We start from the raw sequence: 17,671 nt of genomic DNA, 5'->3' as shown, positions 1-17,671 counted from the left end.
TTAATGAAACAGTCCCAACGGCACAAGTGAAAATAACTCGTGAACCCGAGGAATTTCGTGCGGGTAGAGTAGGCAAATTGATATGTGAATCAAGCGCGAGTAATCCACCCGCAGAGATGTCATGGTGGAAAGGAGGGCTAGCCGTCGAGGGGACTAAAAATACGACACGCGTGGGACTTCACGGTGGATTTGTATCAACCGTTGAGTTTCAGCTTCAATTGACTGAGGATATGAACGAAGAAGTTTACACTTGCGAAGCCCGTAATGCAGTGATGCAACGATCAACTCATGACGCTACTGCGTTAAATGTTTTGTGTAAGTTACTTTCATTAATAATTAATAATTTATAACAACTATTTATGATTACTTATGCAATGGAAACAGTTAAGCCAATATTTTCATCGATGGATCCAAGTGAGTTAGTCGGAATGGAAGGTGAGCCTTACGTAATATCCGTAACAGCCAGAGGTAATCCAAGCACTATCAACTTTACATGGACACGTGATGGCTTGCCATTGAGTCGCGATAACTCGCGAATTAAAGCGCGTGATTCAACATTAAACATAACTCGTTTACATCGGAATGATGCGGGTACTTATGTATGCCAAGCGACTAATAAAGAAGGCTCGTCGTACTATCAGCTGAATTTAACAGTTCAATGTAAGTAAATGAAATAAAAATAAAAATAAAAATAAATAATAAATATTGGCGGAAGCAGAAGTAATAATAATTTAATGGACTTTGTAGATGCGGCTGAAATCAAACGGACATCCGAATCCGGAGCAGTGTATTCGCCAGATACCGAGGCTAAATTATTTTGCGAATTGGATGGCAGTCCCATTGGTGATGAATATGTAACGTGGTATAAAGTTGGCTTGAATTCGGGACTATCTAATCGTTATTCGACCTCCTTTGCAAACAAAACATCCTTCCTGCATATCAGCAATCCAAGTGTAGAAGACGTTGGAGAATATCGTTGCAATGTTAACAATGGAATTGGAAATGTCACATCTAAACCCATTCTATTCATCACTAATTGTATGTTTAATTCTCATCTATATTCTCAATTACTTAGCGCATTTTAAATTAGCTCACTTTTTTTATATTTCTCATACTTTTTTTATTTTTTAGTTGAGCCGCAAATTACTAACAACCACTTAACGAGAAAAGCTGCCGCTAATGTCGGGTCAGAGGTTAAATTACATTGCCGTGCACGTGGATCACCTTTACCTAAATTTATATGGACATTTGGCGATAAAACTTTATCACCTAATGTTACTACAGATAAATATAAAATTGTTAGAAAAGAGGTAAATAATATAAAATAGCATTACAAATTTAAAATGATTTTTGGTATAATTAAAAAATTAATAAAAATTATTTTTAAAGCTATCAAAACTGGAAGCTCAGTCAACATTATCAATACTTCGAGTTACACAACGTGATTATGGAAAATACAATTGTCGAGCATCGAATTCAATGGGTCAAATAACAGACTTTGTACAATTGGATGTAACTTCGCCGCCTGACAAGCCGACAGACCTGCAAGTGTCTAACGTAACTCATGATAGTGTCACGTTGAATTGGAAAAAAGGATTTGACGGTGGTCTACCAACTTCCTATCGCATTCGGTGGCGACAAGCGCTCGATTATCAAGACAATTATGATTACCGTGACATATCGGCGGGACAAACGACTGCAACTATCGACGGACTAACTTTGGGAACTTACTACGTCTTTAGTATAATGGCGAGGAATAGTAAAGGCGAGAGTCCATATTTGCCTGATCTCGTTAAAGTTCAAACTCTCCGTAAGTATTCTATTTAATAATAACAATAGTATCATAATAGGTACATATATAAGACTCTTATAATAAATCAATAAACAGACGAACAAATAAGTGACAAACAACTTCATTGCTATCAAATCATCGTACATTTTAATCATTTATTTCGCTCAATAATTTTCAAATCTTAATAACAATAATCAACTAATAATAATTATAATAATAGTTGAATATAATTATCATCATTAAATGCTATTTTTAATGTAACTTTTAGTAAAGGCAATATTTGCATGAAAAAAAGCTTATACGGAAATTATTTTAATTTTGGGGCTAATGAATGCATTGACCGTTAATAAATTAGTTAAATAAATAATAAACTTCAAATTATAAAAGTTATTATTGCTCAGTAGTAATTTACGACTTTGGTACAGTAGCAAAGAAAAATTAAAATTGATAATTGAAATTAAGGCATGCAATTTTCATGTTTAACGAACGAAATATTTAAATTATGAAATTTTGCATGCCGAAATTATAACTGATAATCATAATCACTTCTATTTAATAATTTGTTTCTCTGCAGTTATTCTTTACTCTGATTTCATAATTATGCAGAAATACGGTTTCATTTATTTTTGTATATTGAAAATCAGTATTCAATTTATAGATGTTTAATTTATTAATTCAAATAATTCAAGCTTGCGAATTGTTTCTCTCGAATCGAATAGTTTGAATAATTTGTGAATCTTCGAGTAATTTTAACTCCCGGATATTTCATCGTTTATTCAAATAATATTGACAAATAAAATAAATTTTGTTTATTTGGGAAATACAACTGTTTTAATGAAAAAATTTTTTGGAAAAGATTTTCAACAATTGAGTGTAAAAAATTTAAGTGAATTTTTAAAAATAAATATTGTAATACAAATTATTAAACAGTGGTTTAAGTAGTACAAGTCAATAATAATGACGGCGTAAGTAGTATTGTGTGTGGAAGAAAAAAATATTTTATTTATAATATTAAAAAAAGAAGACGTAAAAAATATATAAAACAGTAGAATAATTGAAAATGCAATTGAAGTAGTTTGATTAGATAAAACATAAACGTAACTAACGAAATGGTCAGGTGCATGAGTAACATCCGGGTGACGGGGTTAATGGCTTGGGTTACAGGGGAAGCGCCACCGACAGAGTTGACCGCCAGTGAGATTAACTCTTCCTACACCATCGTCATAATCATCGTTGCATCCGCCTGTGCTTGTCTACTCATTGCTATACCCATACTCTATGCCACACTTAAATCCAAAAAGAAGATACATCGCTCTGGTAAATATTTATTTATTTGATTTTTATTTTCTTTTTTTTTATCTCCACTACGACACAAGGACTCGATAAAAGCCATAGCCACCAGGATTTATTGGAGAAAAGTGATTTTCCGATGAATTATATCTATACAGTTGCCGCTACCTCCATCATATTTTTTATTATTAATCTATTCATCATGCTATGGTACATTGTGCGAAAAAAAAATAAAGCCCGTAAGTTTTGAAAATAAATAAATCCAATTTTTTTTTCTTTATTAATCACACTAGCTTACAGAGTTTCCGTCTATCCAGATTACGTTTATAAAGTCACTTTTTATGCTGACATAGAATAATTTATTTTAAATAAATTTTTTTTTATTTATTTTGTGAAAAATGCATAAGATTTTTTCAATAAATTTACTAGCAAACTAACTGATTTGAATTAAGTACCTAATAAGTAAGAAGATTAAAACTACCATCTACTCCCCATTATGATCATGAAAAATATCAAATAATAGTTCTCTGCCTTCTGAAGAAGTATCACGAATTCAAAAGGAAGTTAGTTGAGTGAATAATCGATTTAGAAGCAAAAATCAATGACAAAACTCCAATATCTTTTTAAAGAGCTTTGAGAAATTTCTATTTGATAATATTTCTGTTTTAAAAGACGGTCAATGAAAATAATCATGTTTCATTTTTTTGTTTATTTTAAAAGTAAATATCTCTTGTAATTTTTCTTTCATCATTAAATTTATAACAACTAATTGGAAAAGTAAAATAAAGAAATAAATATACTTTAAGCTTAAAGAACTTTGAATAAATTTATTGCATTACATTAACAGTGAATAGTCGTAATTCATAGAGCGAAAAGAAACAAGATTCAAATTAAATGGGTTTCTAGATTATTTTTCAGTAACTCAAGGAATCTAAATTAAATTAATTAAAATTAAATTTTAATTATAAATACTTGTAACAAAATATAGATAAAAATAATTAATTAATTTTACATAAAAGAAAAATTTGGATCTGTAAGCTAGTGTAGTTGAGATAAATAATTACGTAAACTTATTAAGGTAAAAGATATTTTCTTAATTAAAACTACTAATCTTATGGCGAAATATTAAATGTTTAATTAACTTTCAATAAGAATAAGTAAGTAATTAAAGTTATTTTTTTTTGTATAGACATCAACAAATCTCAAACAGCGGACATGTATGCACCTTCAACCGTGAATGGCGACACGATGACAGGGGAATTAAGTTCAGTCTCGGACGAGAAGAGCGACGTTAATTTCGACGCTAATGATTACGTGGTCAGTGCGATCAGTCAGTATGTTCTTAGTAACAAGTAATTACGGAGGGTAGGTCTGAGTTCTGTTAACACGTTTTTGTTTCTATCATTTAATCTTTTTAATATTTTCTTAATTTAATTTTTCTCTAAATTCTCTTATTTTATTTTTTTCTTATTATTTTTTCCATTTACCCTTCGTTAGTTTATTCATTTATCTATTATTTAATTCTTCTCTAAATTTATTTATTATTTCACTTTTTATGCTTTTAATTTTCTTTCTCATCAGATCAGGTCTATCTTCAATAAACTGGGGGGTTGTAATTAATTCATCATGCTCCAATGTGAATGGCCCGAGTAATTGCAATGCTAATGAACTTAGAATACCGTAATATTAATATTAATCATAATTATAATTATAATTATTAATCAATAATCACTAATAATGAAAAATAGCTATAGTTAATTAATTAAACATAGTAATAATTTATTATAGACGCATTAAATTTAAATTTGAATAAAATAGAAGGTTTTAGGAGAGATAACTAAACATGAATATACTTTTTTTTTAAAGAATACTCAATTATTATTCTATTAAATTTATTATGCAATTTATTGATGATATATTTCGAGAAAATAATTAAAAATGACTGCTACCTTTTGAAATAAAAGATAAGATTCTCATATTTCTTATAATTTTTATATCATAAAAAATTTTATTCTAAATGAAAATGTCTGGAATGCATATATATATATAGATTTAACTACTTTAAAGCTTGAGAATATTATTTTATGAGAGCGCATTCGTATTTGCTTATCATTATGCATCCTAGTATTTTTTGCACGCCGCAAGTGGAATCGCGATGAGTGTACTTTATGATTTCTCATATAATTTTTTGACGGATTCACACATCCTGGATTGTTTTTAAACTTTTTATGCTCAACTAATGTACAGTAACATAAACTGAATATATCGACGAAAGGAAAATTTATGTTAATCATTTATTCGCTATTTGAAATTAATAATTTTTTCTAAATATCAAAGATATGGTTATTTTTATTTAATCAAAAATTTCTTGCGATTCATTTTTATTTTTCCGTTTTTTGGTTAAAAATTTTTGAAAATGTTTTTCAACTTAATTTAAGTCTCTTTGTTAGTACTTTGAATTACCAAGAATTTACTCTAAGAAAACACGATTAATTTCAAATTATTATTCAATCTATAGATATTAGTTTCTCACTAAGCATTTTGAAATTAAATAAATAAAAATATAATCATTTTTTTAACATATTCCGCTAAATAATTATTTGAAATAAATATAAAAAAGTATATTAGAGTTGATAAATGCACGCTAATGTAAAAATTATTTAGAAGGCAGCAGTCCCCTTCGGTAGAAGTTTTTCTTTATCGATAAAATATTCAACTGAATCGATTAAGAAGTTTTTTTTATTCGTCTCAGCTGTTTGAAGTCTAATGTTTGCAATAAATAATAATTTTATACATTTTTAAATCCATTAACAATAAACCATTAAAGTTACATTATGTTATTTTTCCACTTAAGAAAATTTCAATAAAAACTTAGCTGTCATCTAAACTAAAACCTTCTTAAATTAGTATTAAATATTTATAAATAATAGTTTTATTAAACAATTAGTTATTTAGCCATATAGTTTTTAAGTAATTATTAATAATTAATAAAAAAAGACAAATATTTTTTACGCTTGATTTACTGTGATTAAAAATAGGATGAGGGGAGAAAAACAGCGGCTAGTACCTATTTAATAGATCAAAGTATACAAGATTTCAATAAGGGTGGTCTGGAAATGCAAGTACACCATCAAGGTACCCTCGGTAGACGTATCAATCATGTGCCAAGTGTGATGCCATTAGACTCGCCACCGCAACGTACCACTGCCAGTGGGACTCTCTCTGGTGGGTCAACTACTACATGTCAACTAACAACTGCTACTCGTCTTGAGACTCTCAATAGGTGCAAAAACCTCTCAAGTTTATTGCTCTTGATTGATGTAATCCCATCATTTAATTATTACTGACCAGACAATTATTGTAAAATTATTTTCCGCAGCTTCTTTATTTTATTTTTTTTTTTTATAAACTTACTAATTATTAATTTTAATCTATTCTAAAAATTAATAATTCCCCAAGCAAAAATACTACAAAAATTACTTTGATCATAATTTTGAGCACTTAATTTTTTGTTTAATTTTTCACTAAGACTTTAATTAAATTCTCTACATGCATTTGGTAAAGACTGTAGTCAGGTTTTGAGGAAAAATATGTTCTCTTCAGACTCTTTACGACCTCAAATTGCCGCAGCCTTAAAGAAAAAAAAATATGCACGCATGATTTTGAAAAATGTAGATTTTATAATTATTTATTCATACTATATTTATTCGTTCATCAGCTTCATTAAAAATGTCTGGTCAGTCATCATCCCTTCGACTGCTATATCATTAAATGTTGATTAAATTCTAGTGAAAAAATAAGACAAGTAAATAATTAACATTGTCATGAGCAATCATCAACATACATATGTTCATATGAAACAGAATGAAAACGAACCATAAAGAACATTATCCTCAATCAACTTCATCGTTAATTCATTTAATTCTGGCATGAATTATTTGATCAGCTGCTTGTTTAATTAAAATTTACAAAACACTGACAAAAAAGGAAATAATAGTTTGTTTATTAATAATGATGGTGAAGACATAATGAGGCACGCAAAGCTAACAATACACTTGCGAGGTTTTTGTTTTATGCATGCATATATTTCGATAATTTTATTGTTAATATATTTTAAACTTTATCTCTGGTACATATTGCCAGCATTTATTTATATTTATGATAACTGATAACTGAGTATTAACCCATTTATTTTTCAATAGTGCTGATAAAAAAGTTTATAAAAATTAAATTTCATTATTTGATAATTAACTAATGGTGAACGCGATTAAATTATAATAGTATTATATCTTTTAGTATCGATCACATCCAAACTGATTGCAATTTTTTTTCAAGCGGATTTGAATTAATTACATAGCAAAAAATTTTTCGATATTGGGCAAAAAAAATATCAATTACTATATAAACGCTGTTGATCAATAATTAAAGATATTAGTTAAATATGGTTTGATTTGCTTATTTTTTAAAGCATTAAAATACTGTTTGATAAAAAAATTTTCAAATATCACACTGATAGAAAAAATTTATTTTATTCAAAAGAAATAATTTTGAACGACAAAATTTATTCGTTTTGCTTCAAAATTTTGTTCTCTCGGTTCCTGAATTCTTGGATTAAGATATTTGGATTTACCATCGACAACTATGGTGATCCGAATTAAAAAGTACACTACTTATTATCAACCGATGTAATAAAATTCTCTAACCAAGAAAATTAAAAATAATTTCATTTTTTTTTTTTTTTTCCAAGAACTTTACATTTTTGTTTTGAACAGTAATATTTTCATTCTAAATGTTGTCAACTTAAGCAAAAAATGATATATTCATTTAAAAAAAATAAATTTTCATTAAAAAAAACTAAATTTATGCTTCAACAAGTGACGAAAAATATTCAGGGCTTCTTTTTTATCGTTAAAAAGTCTAGTAGAAATCAAAAAATTGTTTAGTTTTTGAACCAATTTCGCAAATCTTAATCCAAGAGAAAAAATTCCAGGAATAAAAATGCTTCAACGTGTTTCAAAATAATAAAATGCTTCATTAAGAATATAATTTTTGAATATTAAATTTTGTGCTCTTCATGCAAGGATTTTATTAATTTAAAATTTAATTAAAAGAGTTGAATATTTTGACACGAGAATGCAATTTTGAAAAAAAATATTTTTTGTGAACTTAATAAATTTTTTCAATTGAGAATTTTTGTAAAAAAAAATTATTCAATTCTTTTTACTCTGTTACAAATAACACTTCAATGTATGAAAATTTATAATTGATTTCCGAAAAATTTTTAAATAAATCAGTGTTATTTTTTTAATATAAACGATTAGTATTAAAATTAATTATTAAATAAAAAAAATCTTGAGCAGTATAAAAAAAAAATGGGTTAATTAATACATGATAAATATGAGAATAAAAACATAAAAAACTAATGAAAAAATTTTCAGTTTCGAAATCGAGTTACATCGGGAATCCCAGTCCAGCCCCGCCCAGCGACGTAAATTTCTACAGTGTGGAGATGGACAGTGGCCGCTATATGGGGTATGAAACGAACCCTAGCCCGGTGCCGGTGTTGAACGAACCCGGACCAGGCGCTTATTATCCGTCCCTTGGCAGCGGGCATCACCACGTTGGTGTGTTACACACGGGAGCGAATACCGGGACACTAACGAGGAATCGTACACTACCGCGTCCTGTACCCCCACCCGACGTCACTGTAATGACTGCAGGAACGAAATCACCCCAGCCCCCATCAGTGCCACCCCCGCCAATCACTTTTGCACGTGCGGGTCCAATCCCCGTACACTCCCACGGCCATCCATTGTCAACTTTCACCTCAACACCTAATTACTCTGACATCGATGGACATCTTGTCTGAGATTCATCCGACGTCTCGGACATCCGCATCGGTCATTACCACCACCACCATCACCACAATCATCATCTTGTCCACTCACCGACGCCGAACTCCGAGACGCGAACTCATTCTGAACGGGTTACACGACTTTAATTTTTTTTAACAGCAACATAGTGAACTAACAATATTATTATTTTAAATAATAATATAACAATATACTGAGTGAGTGTGATATATATAATATATATAGAGACAAAACAGTGCAACTAGTGTGATTGATATCAATCCTCATCGACCGTAACAAACTCTTTCATATTAATCAATTAACTATTATACCTGTACATATTGATAAGATAATCCTCTTACGGCTGATACAATGCGGTTTTAATTGATTTTTTAAATTTATTTACATAAGATTTTTTTTTATTCGCATAAATTATAAATTAACCATTTTTTGGATAATTTGTAAGTAGAAAAGACCAAGTACCCACTTATTAATATTACTTTTATTATTATTAATTATTACTAATATTATTTTAGTTTTTTTTATTAATGACTGATTGTGCTAAAACTTGGCATTGAAAATTGAGTAAAAAGAAAAATTAATAAATAATTGGGCTGTCTGGGAAAATTAGTCATACACGGTCATATATGTTTAATGTTACATGAATTTCGATCAATTATAGGCATATATAATCATATGAAGATTAAAAATTTTGAATTACAAATCATGCAACAATAAGGTAACCATTTAAACGATTAAATTGAAATGATAATTGATTAAATCATTCGTCTTACAATGCATGCATATGTATAGTCACGTATATGACTATCGTTTTATATAAATTCCCATGTCGAAAAAAAAATTTTATATGAGTTTTATTTTACATTTTATTCATAACTGGAATATTAAAAAGTACCGAGATGACTTTTTATTTAATGCCTATTATATTCTAAAGCAATATTTACATGTTACTTTTTATTATATATCTAGTTACTTTTTAAAATTGATATATTTTTAATAATTTTATTAAATTCAATATTTTCTTAAAAAAAATGTATTTTATCTGAATCACTAGTGAATAAAAACATTATTTATTTTTTTTTTATAATTATTGTCATAATGAAATATTTACGTTGCTCTTTCTCTAAAGTATTTTATAGTTGTATCTCAATTTTTCCACATCAGCAAAACAAACTGTAATACATTGGGAAGAGAGCATTGTATATGTCATACAAAAGCGATAGTTACATCTCAATTATTTTTGTGTCAAGTTTTGAAAAAGAAGCAAAATTTAGTAGAACTGAAATAGTCACTGATCGTCTTATATATTTCTAAAATAATAATCATAGTAACAACAATAATTATCATTTCTATAAATAAAGTAAATATTTTTTTTACATAATTGTTGATAAAAATAAAAAAGATTAAATGGTGTTGCAGAAAGTACGGATTTATCACTGCCGCACTTAGTCAATGTATATACATTTAATTACAGAGTGGGTTATTTAAAAAAATTTTAACGAGGTAGTTATATTTAATCCTAAACCTCTCATCAAGTCTGATAGTATATATACATATACATACGTATGTCCTACAATAAATTATTTATTTATCGCTTTCCTCGGTACGTTAATGTGCTTATTCACCGACTGCCTGGAAATCTTACAATAAATGAAATAAAACTAAAAATTAACTTTTTTAAATACATTTTTAAGTTTACAATGTCGTTAATTTAAATTAAATTGATAGTTACGTACAAATGGGATTATAAAAATAAAATCTCTGGACGGTGATATTTTTTTTATTTAATATATTTTATTCCATTTTATAAAAGACATTAATTTTTATAAGTGTAGATATAATAATTAATTTACTATTATTGATTTATAAAAATAAGATTATTTTATAAAAAAAAAGTGGGTACCGTTGGCTTATCGAGACATTTTATTGATATTACTTTGATATATTAAATAGGAATACTAATAATGAATAACAAATTAACTTGTGTAAATAAATAAATGAAACGTAATGCATCATAAATATTTCATTTAATGAATTAAGTATTGATTGCAAAAACATTAAATAAATAACAACGTGACATGTGAAAAATAATGGAACATATGAGGGTCTCTTGTTTATTGAATATACGCTATTAATAAATAAATATACATTTAAATAGTCAGGAATATTTGCTAAGGCATTGAATATTAAATTTTATTATTACGAGTACGTTCAAAATTTATTAGCGTTATATTTAAATAAAATTAAAAATCAATGCGTGATTTTGTTTATTGAAAATTAAAATTAATGGAATGAAGCCTAAATATTTATTAGTCGGCGTATATATTTTTGAAAGAAAAAATAATAAAATTTGTTCTAAAATTTAATAAGTTACATTTATTGATATTTAATACTAATTGTTGCATAAAATACATTATTTTTAATGGCTAATTTTAATATCTGTCAATTACTTACCGTTAAATTTGTTTTAACTAATTATTTTTTTTTTATTAATTAATTATAAAATTTCTTAATCAAAATTACAATAAATTAATTTTCAATAAAAATTTCGAGTCTTAAAATTGTTTATTATTAAATAAATAAAAATAGTGTATTTTATGCACAAAGTATTTTTAAAAAATTTTATGAAGATTAATAAAATATAAAAATAAAAAAAAAATATTTAATTATTGCAATTATTTGTTACAGTAGATACACAGGCTTATATATAATTCCTATTACTATTATTATTAAAACAGATAAAGAAAATAATTAAATAATAACGTGTATTGTTATGCTGTTGTGTGTGGAGCCGCACTGATCGGCTTAGACTGATAAAAACTCATAAAACCCTTAAAAAAAAAAAAAAAAAAAAAAAAAAAAAAAAAAAAAACATTCACGTATGCTCAATTAGAGAACATGTTCGCGCATAATTAAGAATTCTATTTACATATACATGTTTTATATTTGTAATTGATAAAGAAAAATAAAAATTGTCTATACTTAATACTTAAATAATAAAGTGATCAATTAATTGATTAATTACTATGAAATGGAAAAATATTAAATTAATATCCTAATTAGCGTGAAAGATAAAGATATAATTGAAAGGTACGAATAAAGTTATAGATTGTGTAATCTCCAAAGTATTTGCTCATCAAAGTGCTAGAAATGTTAATAATTAATTTTTAAAAAATATTAATTAATTTAATAACGGACCGTTATTCGTCCAGAATGGTACCTTGGAGATGGAGATACCATCTGATTGGCATGATATGTTTAAAATATTTTTCATTTATTATTATTGATACTATTGATTATATTATTAATTATTATTATCACTATTATTCCGTTGATTATTGTAAGGTATAGTCAATCCTAATTATACAATCATTAAGGTATGAAAATACAATTAACTATTAATGAATAATTAGAGATAAATTAATGATAAAATTTAAAAGTAATTAATCGTTTTAATGTATGTAAATAGTGTAAATATATATATTAAAAAAAAAAAGTTAGATAGATATGAAAATTAATTGAAAATATAAATAACGAATTATATCAAGGCTAAAAGTATAAAAGAGAGAGAGAGAGAATTTTTTAAACATACGAATGATGGAGCTTTTCTCATAGAATATCTTTGTAACATTCTTATGTTGTTTTTTATACTTATTAATCTCTTACACTTTAAGAAATACAAACTATTCATTTTTTAAATATTTTTTTTTTAACGAATAAATATTTTTTTATTTACATTAGAATTTTTTACAATGAAATTTTTCACCGTAAATTAAATAAATATTATATTATAAATTATAATAAATACTAGTAAAAATACAAACAAGTCCTAATGATAACTTTTTTTTTGGTAAATTTTTATTTTACACATACCTTTGTATGGTATGTTGCTTCCATTTATGTGCCAACTATAAAAGAAACAAAAAAAAACAACAAGAATGAAACCTTTTTTATTTAAATGAATGTAAAGTTGAATTGAATGATTCGATAAATAAAATAAATATACATTACTCAATAAACATTACGATGATATGAAAAATAAGAAAAAAAATTTATTAACGTGAATTAAGTGTTGAGTGTAATGATTATCAGCTAAAGATTTTTTGTCATCACTTATATAGGAGCAATCACTGTTTTTGAGTACAATGTACACATGTTAAAGAATGTTCTCCATTATAAATAACAACGTATCGTAAAAAATAATTTAATACTCTTTGTCATCAGCATAAATGTTACTGTAATAAAATTGTCTGTTATAATTAATTATTAAAATGATTTATTCGTAAATTTTTTAATCAAAGAAATTAAAAATAATATAAACAAAGACAGATTCACTTTGATCCAGTTAATATAAAAGTATTTATCGAATATTCATAATTATTAAAATTATTTAATTTGTTATAAAAGACAATTTTACTACAGATTGTATAATTAATAATTTAATTAATTAATATATAATTGTAAATATATATAGTATTTTTACATTCTAATTCTAAATTCCATTTCCGATTCTAAATGGTACATTACTCTGTGTGCTTCGCCTGTCATCTCTGTATCACTCGACAATCTCTCTGCATTCTCGATATCGCAATTTAGTTTTTTTATACACGAAAACAAAAAAAAACAACAATTATAATAATAACTTATAATTATAACATATAAATAACAAAAAATGAACACACTAATAATTAGTTTGTTGATTTGATATTGATTTTAAAAAATATTATTAAGTTACTGCCAAATTATTCCTGCCTTTTGTGATAAAAAACAAGAGTGAAATCAACGAGTTTCGCTAATTTTAAAAATATAAATAAAAATAAATCAATTATCTTAAAAAAAAATTTTATAATAAATTTAATTGCGTATGTGTGTCGATATAAATATAAAAATAAACGTGAATATAAATATAAAAATAAAATAAATGTAAAAATTTAATTCAGCTCAATAATTTGTATTATTTTAGTAATTACAATTAATTGTTTCGTTTGTATACTTACACTTATTTTAAATTACGCATGGAGACAGAGTGAAGCTCAGCAGACTAGTCTTTAATTTAAAACCAAAGTAATGAGAAATAAACATGAATGTAGTGATTAAGAATCTCCATCGTATTGTACACTTGAGTGTCTAAAAAATCCAAGATAAGTATGTTTAAATAAAATAAAAATAAATAAATAATACTAATAAAAAAAAATAAATAAAACTCAATCATTGTATATTAGATAACACGATTAAGGAATAGGTTAACCATCTAAGTGACGTATTACGAGTATTTTATATTATTAATTCATTATAAGTTACAACTATATTATTTCATTTAATTATTATCATTATTTTTATTGTTTCTATTATTTTAAGACTTATTTTTTTAATAGTTAACTATTATGTGCATTGTTTATTGTACGTAATTTATCTGTACATCATTTCTTATTGTTTTCTTTTTTAATTAATATTAAATGTAGACATGAAAATAATTATTATTTATTTTAATATCATTTTTATTTATCACTTAATCCATTTCCGATATCCGAGTATCCAAATATTTACCGATAAATTAATTAAAGTAGCGGTAGAATGGCGGTTTTCGACCAGTTCTGTTCCAGCTCAGTTCCTAGGAACATCCTAGCTAATTAATGTAAACGAGCAAGATAATTATCCACTAATCTAGTGAGTTAATTTTGTTTTTGTCTTCTTTTTAATGGCAATTGAAATTTGTCTCTTCTCTTATTGACGATGGGATATCAAAAAAAGTTAATATTGAAATAATTCAAGCATTAAATTACAATTTTTTATAGTTTTTTAATAATAAAAATAAATAAAACAGAGCAGATTCTTTCCATTGGGTGAATATTAACGCGCTCCACTTGTCATCTTCTCTTGAAAGGATATATATATATTTGTTAAAATACCATACATTAATTCATTTTCACTCCCACTTTTTATTTAGAAGGTAACTCGAGTTATTAAAGCCTGCGTGATGATTACTATAACTTCTACTCGCTCTTTTCATATTTACTCTCAGGTTGATTTTACCGAAGAAAAGTTTTCGAAAATGTTACGAAAGAAATTTAAGTGAAAAATATTTATACATATTTATTTATTTATTTATAATAAAATTACATTATAAAATTTATAAAAAATACATGAATTTAATGTAAATTGGCAGAATTTTCAAATAAGGTACTGGCGGGTAATAAGGCCTAGCTAAGGGAGATTTTGAAAAAAATCGAAAATATTGCATTTAATTATTGAAATATATCATTAATTTTTATATCAATACATTAGCCATAAAATATAATTGAGTAATGGTAATTTTCACCATAAACAAACACAAAATTAAATTTTTTCAAAAACCTTGCGAATAGGCCTTATTTAACTACGGTAGGGTAATAAGGCCTGCGGGTTAAACATACTGGAAATAGTTATACTATACTTAATAAAATTTGTATTAGAGATCAATCATCACTTAAATTTAGCAAAAATACTTTTTAAGATGTTGATAAAAATTAGAACAATGATTTTAAATTATTAAATATAAAATTATAAAAAATGTTTACCAATTACTCAAACCGTTTTTTAGGAATTCTTCTGCGCTACTTTAGCATATGACGGATGATGAAATATAGAAGACAGGGAACGTTGTATAGGGACTTGATAAACTTATAGCGATATTTCTATGCTAGACGCTTCTACTAGAGAAGCCTTTAGCGGAAGCGGTTATTTTAAATATCATTTCTATCACTTAGGCCTTATTACCCGCGGGTACCTTATATAATATACAGTATCACCTAAGATTCGCTGATAATAATCGTTAAAAATTATCAATGCTATTGATTAATTAGCTATGTCGTCGTCTGAGTGAGTGACTTTCAGTCTCTAATCAAATTTAATTTTGAAGTTAAACCTAATTAAAAAATACTAACATCCTGTAGTTACTTTGTGATTGTCGAAAACTACGAACTAAGCGTAAAGAACACCTTGATTTAATGATTTTTCGATATTCTTAATCATAATATACATAGTTTAGATACTTTTGAAATAACTTAAAAAAATCATATTGCTATCACAAGATCAATTACCAATAATTTAATATAAAATGGAAAGAGGGGAACAAACTTATAAAACCAAAAAACTATTCAACGTTTCTCCGTGAACTTGAGTTCCTTTTAATTAACACAAAAAATTGAGTACAGTCGCACCTCGTTATAAGACTATTAGTTTCTTTCTCAAGCTGCCACGATGCCTGGTTCATAGATGAAATAGCAAGTAGTTTTATAACGAGGTCTGACTGTATTACTAAAAAAATATATAAAATCGTGAAAAATCAAAAAGTCAGATTAAGGACTTTTCAGATGATACCAAATTTAAGTGTAAAAATCCTTAAAATAAAAATTTATAATACTGAAATTAGCAAACATCTAACAATTCTTGGAATTTTTATAACCAATCGATTATTATAAAAAAGGATATTTAAAAAAATTTGCACATAATTTTTTTTAAATTTTTACATGTGGAATGTTTTTGCTAAATTTTTTTCATTTTAATTTAATTTCGTCAAATAAGATCCATTTAAGTATTTGAATGCTCATCTTATCATGATACTACACGTACGTTTATTGAATCCCAACATCACAAAACTATACTATACATAAGAAAGTTCCAAATAAACCGATCAATTTTTTTACAGTCTAATATGTAGACTTTGCCAAACAAAAAAAAAGACCCCAGTAGCAGCAATGCTGCAATCTAATTACAATACTGGCGCTCGTAAAAATTCGATTTCCTATTGAAGTAACAGCGAAAAAATTTTATTAATTACTATTAATCATGTAACTTAATAAATATAACCGATAACAAAAAAACAGCGGGATAACTTTTACTCGGAAATTCAATGTTCTACTAAAAATTTCTCAAAACTAAGTCTATAAATTGAGCTTTCTTTTTACAAGCTTTGCGTTTGCATCAAAATTGATTTCCGCTGTTTTTACGGCCAATAAGTCAAGGCGCTTTTATGAATTTCAACTGAGCACAATATCATAAAACGCAGTAGTCAGAGAAATTTAAAAATATTTCATCATTTATGAGGCTTACAATATTTTGGAATAAAAAAATCTTAAATAATATATATTATAGGTATTAAAATTGAAATTTAAGACTAATAATATATGGAATAACTTTATGAGTTCATACAATAAAGAAGTTATCAAATGTTTTTTTTTATAAGCAGACATCTTGTATATTCTTACATCGAAGAAATAAGGTATATAAATAATAATAATAATAATAATAATACTCATAATAATAAGCGTAAAATGAAAGAAAAGTAAGAAAAGGTAAAAGGTAACAATAAAAAAAAAGTATGTTTTTTAACAGATTTGACCCGTACCGGTAAATCGAGCCTACGTCGATAGAATTAATGAATACTGGCTCAGGGTTTTCATATAAGTAGAAGTTATCTGTAGTCACATTGCGTTCTGAGAATCTCTAACAACAATCTTATCAGAAAGATTTATCTTCACAAAAAAACTAAAACTTTCATTTTAAATAGTGAATTTGATCATTTGTATTCACAAACATTTATTTACTGCGAATTAAAACATTGAAATACAAACAGTCATCTATATTTTACTCTCACATTTAAATTAAAGTCTATTTAATATTCTTTTAATCCGTCTTTAAAAAAAAAAAAGGAAAGTACTATTTTCTCATCAAGAGT

At 26.2% G+C, this 17,671-nt stretch overlaps 1 protein-coding gene across 5 annotated transcripts in view; it reads left to right on the top strand.

Annotated features, from left to right (window-relative positions):
* Positions 1-9,864, top strand: part of LOC123259626 (nephrin-like) — a 206,606-nt gene extending 196,742 nt beyond the window's left edge. For 2 of the 5 annotated variants that reach the window (XM_044720231.1, XM_044720232.1), the window contains exons 10-18: positions 13-315; positions 385-660; positions 748-1,038; positions 1,132-1,310; positions 1,390-1,810; positions 3,169-3,321; positions 4,272-4,399; positions 6,121-6,307; positions 8,521-9,864. In XM_044720231.1, coding sequence (XP_044576166.1) covers positions 13-315; positions 385-660; positions 748-1,038; positions 1,132-1,310; positions 1,390-1,810; positions 3,169-3,321; positions 4,272-4,399; positions 6,121-6,307; positions 8,521-8,951 — 2,369 coding nt within the window. In that variant the 3' untranslated portion in view covers positions 8,952-9,864. Of the gene's footprint in view, positions 1-12; positions 316-384; positions 661-747; positions 1,039-1,131; positions 1,311-1,389; positions 1,811-2,956; positions 3,110-3,168; positions 3,322-4,271; positions 4,448-6,120; positions 6,366-8,520 lie in introns of those variants that run through there. The other 3 variants (XM_044720230.1, XM_044720233.1, XM_044720234.1) reach the window with 3 other exon arrangements.
* The last annotated feature ends 7,807 nt before the right edge of the window (positions 9,865-17,671 follow it).

This window comes from Cotesia glomerata, linkage group LG2 (genome assembly GCF_020080835.1).
Source record: "Cotesia glomerata isolate CgM1 linkage group LG2, MPM_Cglom_v2.3, whole genome shotgun sequence".
Lineage (NCBI taxonomy): Eukaryota > Metazoa > Arthropoda > Insecta > Hymenoptera > Braconidae > Cotesia > Cotesia glomerata.
Note: the sequence above shows the minus strand (reverse complement) of the source record. Positions and strands in the feature narration are given on the sequence as shown.